The following is a 7,005-nucleotide window of genomic DNA, read 5'->3' as shown; positions in this document are numbered from 1 at the left end:
ATTTAGATTTTATATTGAAGTTGGTTAACTCTCGAGTTAACCTATTTAAGTTTCATGTTAAAGTTAGTTGCCTCTTGAGTTGACTCATTTAGATTTGATGTTGAGGTCGGTTACTTTTCGAATGCATTCATTTAAGTTTTATGTTGAGGTTGATCACCTCTCAAATTAACTCATTTTTAAATTGCATGTCGTGGTTGACCACCTCTTGAGTTAATCCATTTAAGTTTCATGTATATAACATCATTTTCTTAATATTTTCTTAACATTTATTTCCTTCTCAAGTATTTTATCATAGTTTTTCACAAACTTTACAATACAAAGCCAAAGAAAAATATATTTTACAATATCTTTGCACTTAAACATTGTAAAACGAGGACAACTATGATAACCTGTTTTGACTATTTATTTTTTTTTTTAAAATAGGGAGTGAAATAATAAATCAAAATAAACATGAAAATTTAGTCCTTTCGTTAATCAATTATAGGATAAAGAGATAGAGAGATAAGAAGATAATAAGATAGGAGGATAAAGATGAAAAGATAGGCAAATAATAGGCTATAAATAAACCATATAGTCAAAGGAAAATTATTTAAAAACTAGATAGGAGAAAATAAAGAGCAAAAAAATTCATCAAGAGATAAAAAAAAAAAAGAGTAGAAAAAAGTTAAACATAACAAAAAAAAAACACTTTGTAAAAACCAAAACTAGTTGCCACCCTTTTCCCCTCACACTACTGGAATCAATCAACTTAACCATAACCTCACAACTCTAAACAACCAGTATATGCCTCACCATCCCACACACACATCATTGTCCCACCTCTTTAGTGAAAATAATTATTATTACAATTTTTTTGTTATTTTCTCCATCTTTGCTAGCCAATGTTATCACAAACCTATTGTCCTTTTCTCCCTATCTCCAACAACCATCAAACCACTATTACAAACCAGCTAACCCTTCCTTCACATCTCCTAGCCATGTTTTTTGACCAGTTTCTAGCTGTAACTTGAAATCACAGCCCTCAATCACCCCAAAATCAAAATCAAATTTGCTAAAACACCTAACAAAAATCACACCAAGAAACCAACCTAAACCAACCCCAAAATAACCTAGAAAAGAAAGTCATCATAAAATCCAAAAAAATTGATCTTTTTTGTGTCTCCCAGCCACGCTTTTTACATGTTTGGCGCCGCAAAAATCACATATACAACCGAACCTAGGAGTATCAACATTGCCCAATTTTCTAGTTGATTACAATAGCTCTTGAAGGTCAATTTCAAACCCTAAACAAAATTTTTTTATTTTAAGTGTTAGGATTGGTGTCATTGCAGTGGTATAAAATAATTGAGGAATTATTTTTAAGATGTGATAAGGTGAAATCAAAACCACATAATAGGGTCAGGAAGATAAGTTGCAAAAAGGTATAATGGTTTGGTTTTGCAAATGGGTGTTTTTTTTTTTGTACGGATGTGTTTAATTTACATGTGGATTTCAACAATTTTTTTAAAAAAAAAATATATGGTAGGTCATGTATAAAAAAAGCTCATTTTTTAATAAAAATAATAATCAAGTGGTACTATAATCATTAAATGCGTCATATCATTCATATATTGATATTTTTTCATATAATAAAAATGGTTTTTTAATATAATTTTTCTATATGATTGTATATATATTGATTTCTAAGAATCAATCTAGGGATAATATGATTCTTAAACAAGTCCAATTACTCAAAAGTTAAAAAGTATTAAATATGATTGATACACTTTATTTTCAACATACACACACGTTTTATTTTTATTTTTATGTTATGTAAGAATCTAACGATTAATTGAACTGAACGATTCCTTTTACAACACTTTTAATTTACTTTTTCACCAATACAATAAACCACTATTCTATTGGTGGAGTCATTTATGAGGTAATCACATATGTTTTTTTTGTTTTTAAAAAACATATCATATTCTTTTGATTTTAATTTGTAAATATTATTTGATTGTTACTTAAATTTTTTTTCAATATTTAAATATTTATTATAAGGTTTTTAGGTTTTAATACACACTATTCTCTATCATTATAAGTTGATTTTGGTTAGGTCAAAATGACCCCATGGAAACCTATTAAATGTTTATAGCTGTCTTTAAGCTCATTTTAAACATACCTAGAGAAATTAGGATAAAACACAACTAATCATTTAATATCCTTTTTAAGTCCAACACTTGTATTCTAAAAATAATAAATCACTAGTTGCTATTCATCCTTCTAGCACAAAGTAAAAGTAACTAGCCCATTAGCTCTTGTTTCGATGCAAATTATACCAAATTTTTTCTAGATGTTTTTTTTTAAATGAGTTTAGAAAAAAAATAATTTTTTTGGTGAACACTAAGTTATAAGTCATTTTTTTTCTAACTTTAAAGAAATATTAAAATAAATAGAGATAATGATATACTAGACGATATATTTTTTAAAATAAATACTAAATAATTAATTTAATTTAATTAAAAAATCTTTTAAAAAAAGCTAAATCCAACAAATAACAAAATATAAAAAGACCTGAAAATACCAAAATGATGGGGGAAAAAAGAAGGAAAAAAAAAACAATAGATGAACTTGGACAAATCTCTTAAACTTGAGTTCTTCCTTCAAATTCACAACTTATTAAATCTTAAACACGAGATCAATAAAAAAGCTCAATAAAGCACAAAATAAAAAAATTAATTTAAAAAATTTTCAAGGTAAAAAAATAGTAATTAAAAAAATAAAAATATAATATAATATGTAAATATATTAAAGGATGATGAAATTGTAAAAAAATAAATTAATTCTAAAATAATTCAAAATAAAATTAATAATAAAAAAAATAAAAATTAAATCTGAAATGAAAAAAAAAGAGAAATAAAATCAAAAGATGAGATAAAATTAGATCACAAGCGTCGCATGGAAAGATAGCCCCCACCTTTGTAAATAAAATAACAAAAAAAATGATTTTTACCCATCATAAGCCACCACAAGCCCCATTAACAAACACATCAACTTTTTTTTTTTATTATTATTATTAATCAAATTATCAAATCACCCTTGTAACATAATTATATATATAAAAAAATCAAAATAAAAATACCAACATGCCCCAAGGCCAAGCCTAAATTTTTTTAATTCCTGTGACAATAAAATAGTTATAATGTGAATGTCAAGAAAATTTTAAAAAAACCCTGAACCAAAGTTTTTTTTTTAAAAAAAAATAGTAAGTTTATTATTAAAAAAATTATGTAAAGATTGAGATGTCCCAAACCATTATTCTAAAATGACAAACAAACCTAGCAAAAAAACTATTTTACCCCTAAAAAAGGGTATTGCGAGACTTTTTTAAAGGACAATTCCAGTAAATAAAAAAAGGCAAGTGTAAAGTCCTTTTCCCACACCGAAGAGGTTCTTTTAACACACGTTATTCTCTCCATGCTTAATTGCACGGCTGATTATCAACTGGAAAGCTTAAAGTCTCCACGAATTGATCAAGGCTCTGCATAGGAACATGGAAAGGGGAAGAGAGAAAGGAAGCTTAGCTCATCCTAGCCGATGGGTAGTAGAAACCTCGAAAACTAGCACCGCGAAAATGAAGAGAAGGATAGAATGCCTATTGAATCCATAAATCACTCAAAATGATTAATGATGTAAACATCATAGTCCATAACTCATTGATCACCAAAACTCTCAACTAAATTAACAGTTAAACATCTAATCATATGCAGCCAATCCTGCCTAGCATAATTATAACTGGTTCAAAATGACGAACTCAGACATAAACACCAGAAGCAAGTAGCATGAACAAGGACCCAAAACCCTGCACCAGCGACATCGGCGTTCAGATAGAGCAATGAACCAAAATTAACAATAACAAATCAGAAGGTGGAGGGAGTAACAAACACGACATATCATACCAGAAAGAATGAGGCCAATGCTCCTGTAGTAAGCTCCTTGGCCAAACTGCGGCTTCTCCTAGAAGAGGTCGCTTCGTAGCTGCATAAACCACGCTTGTATAACATCAGAAACGAGATGGCACATATTTGCACACAAACAGATCTTTTCATAGTTCATCAACAACAACAACATGTTCAAACAAAACAGCAGATCTTGTCATAAATTCATCAACAACAACATTTTCAAATAAAATACTTTTTGTTCTAAAAAAGAAAACAAGAAAACAGAATGCCTGCTACATAGCATGTTAATCTTCATTATAACAGTATGTTAAGTATTTACGAGGACCGACCGAGGATGCTTGTAATGATTAGTCTGCAGCAAATTCTGGTGGAGTGATAATATCTCATGGAAAACGTAAATAGAAGATTAAAACTGGAGGAGCAAATCAAATTAAATTAAAATCACAAATCATTTTGACTGGTAATTGATTTTTTTTAGCAAATTACAACACATGTAGATCTGATCTAGTGGAGGAAAGGAACAGCAATAATTCATTTCAGCATAGCTTAGCTTACATGAAGAAGGAAGCAGAGACAATAAGACCGATGGCCAGCATGAAGATTGCTAGGGTTGGGTACCATGTCACCGGGACTGGACTCGTTATTGCTGCGGCCTTCGAACCCTTCAATTCAATAAGCAAAAAAATGAAGAAGAAGAAGAAGAAGAAAAGGAAGAACTATGTAAATCAATTCCATTCTCGACTATTAAAATAAAAAAAATTAATAGCAATTGATCTTTTACCATTGATTTGTATCAGCTAATGTTTGTTTTGTGAGATCTTTTTAATCTCGTTGCTGACTTGACGACAAACCCAGACAGATCTGCTCTGCTCTGTTCTGCTTTAAAGGGTGGGACTGCGGACTTCGCTTTTGGGCCGATATTTAGTTGGGCTTAACCTTTTCTTTTAGATGCGCTGGCCTTGGACAGTTGGAAGCGTAGTTTGTAATTAGTTTGTAATTAGGTTCCAAGTAATTTTTTATAAAAATAATTAAAAATTTTATTTAAAAATAATTATTTTTTATATTTTTAGATCATTTTAATATACTAATGTCAAAAATAATTTTAAAAAATAATATTATTTTGATGCATTTAAAAGCAAAAAACATTTTTAAAAACAATCGTTATTATATTCTCAAACACCCTTTTAGCCCAACTCATTTTATTATTGAATAAAAGATTAGTAATTGTGTATTATGGTATATTGTAAAACTATATATTTAAAAGCAGATAATATATTTAATAAAGACTAAATAAAATAAATAGTAACAATATAGATTAAAGGAACAAGAAAAAACTTTTCTTATTTCATATAATTTTGTAAATATAACCACACATCAACATCATCTCAACAATATTTTTATTTATATTCATAAAAAGATATAGAGTTCAAATAAACTTAAAGATGATGAATGAATATGAAGATGAAGAAGTGAAAGATGACAAATAGATATCCACATGTAATGTAATGTATGATTCCATAACACTTCTATTTGGATGTCTTTTATATAGCTTTACACATTATAATATCTTATTGAAAACCTTACCAAGAGAAAACCTAACGGGAAAAAAAATACTTGGTTAAGGAAAAAAAAGTACAATGTGTATTAACTCTTCCTCATGAATATATCACCTTAAGTCTTTAAGTTATTACATTTCAATATTACGTCACAATCTTTCAAACATTATAGTTAGTAATGCTTTAGTGAACAAATGTACTAAATTATTTTTCAAGAGAATCTACTAAATATCAATATTACCACACTTATCAAGGTCATGCGTGAAATATTTTTCTTTGTGAGATGTGTTTTGTTCCATCTCCTTTAATGTATCCTCCATTTAATTGAGTTATGCATGTAACATTGTCTTCATACAATATAGTTCGTGTTTATCTGCTGGGGAATAAACCACATGTTCCACGAATATATTAAGTCATTGATCTCAGCCACATATATTCTCAACTTGCATCATAGATTTCAAGTATTTCAGCATGATTAGATGAAGTGACAACTAATGTTTGCTTTATAGAACTCCATAATATATAATTAGTGCCACATGAAAAAAGATAATCTATTTATGATCGAACTTTATGTGGATAAGATAAATATCCTACATCATCATACCTAACTAATTCATGATTAACATTATTTAAGTAAAATAAGTCCATATTCATAGTTCCTTGTAGGTGATGAAAAACATGGTTAACTTTATTTCAATGTCTCCAGGTAGGAAAAGAACTATATCTTGCAAGCAAATTCGTAGAGAATGCTATATTTGGCCGTGTATTATTAGCAAGATATGTTAACGCACCAATTGCACTAAAGTATAGTACTTCGGAACCAAGTAATTCTTCATTATCCTCTTGAGGTCTAAAAGGGTCCTTTTTTACATCAAGTGATTGAACAATCATTGAGGTACTCAATGTATATGCTTTATCCATATAAAATATTTTAAAGATCTTCTCATTGTAAGTTGACTAATGAATGAGAATTTCATTTACTAAATGCTTGATCTGCAGGCCAAAATAAAATTTTATTTTCATCTCAAAATTTTTCTTTAAATAATTTATTATCTTGTTATCTCTTTAGTTTTTAAATAATATTTAAATCATCAACATACACAGTAATAATAACGAAATCATATTCTGACTTTCTTTTTATAAAAACACATAGGCATATAGGTTCATTATTATACTTTTTTTTTTCAAAAAAAATATTCATTAAGATAATTATACCACATGCGTCCTTATTACTTTAATCCATAGAAGGACCTTTTCAACTTGAATGAGTAAACTTTTTAGGGATTTGAATTATAAGCTTCGGGCATTTTAAATCCTTTAGGGATTTTCATATAAGCATATTTATCAATTGACCCATATAAATAGGTTGTAAATACATCAATCAAACACATATCTAGTCTTTCATGAGTTGTTAAGCTAATGAGATACCAGTGTAATTCCATATCCTATATGTTTTATTGTAATCAATGCCAAGTCTTTGCTAAAACCCTTATACCACCAATTGTGCT

The 7,005-nt window shown here is 28.4% G+C and overlaps 1 protein-coding gene across 1 annotated transcript; it reads right to left on the bottom strand.

Moving 5' to 3' along the window:
* Positions 1 to 3,614: 3,614 nt before the first annotated feature.
* LOC133689036 (uncharacterized) lies at positions 3,615 to 4,829 on the bottom strand. The gene is made up of 4 exons (XM_062108742.1): positions 4,723 to 4,829; positions 4,497 to 4,603; positions 3,939 to 4,017; positions 3,615 to 3,841 (listed from the first exon to the last, which is right to left on the bottom strand). Exons 1-4 carry the CDS (start codon positions 4,723 to 4,725, stop codon positions 3,794 to 3,796), a joined length of 237 nt encoding a protein of 78 aa, XP_061964726.1. The 5' UTR covers positions 4,726 to 4,829; the 3' UTR covers positions 3,615 to 3,793.
* Positions 4,830 to 7,005: the final 2,176 nt, after the last annotated feature.

This window comes from Populus nigra, chromosome 3 (assembly GCF_951802175.1).
Source record: "Populus nigra chromosome 3, ddPopNigr1.1, whole genome shotgun sequence".
NCBI lineage: Eukaryota > Viridiplantae > Streptophyta > Magnoliopsida > Malpighiales > Salicaceae > Populus > Populus nigra.
The sequence above is the reverse complement of the archived record's forward strand: the minus strand, read 5'-3'. Positions and strand labels throughout refer to the sequence as shown.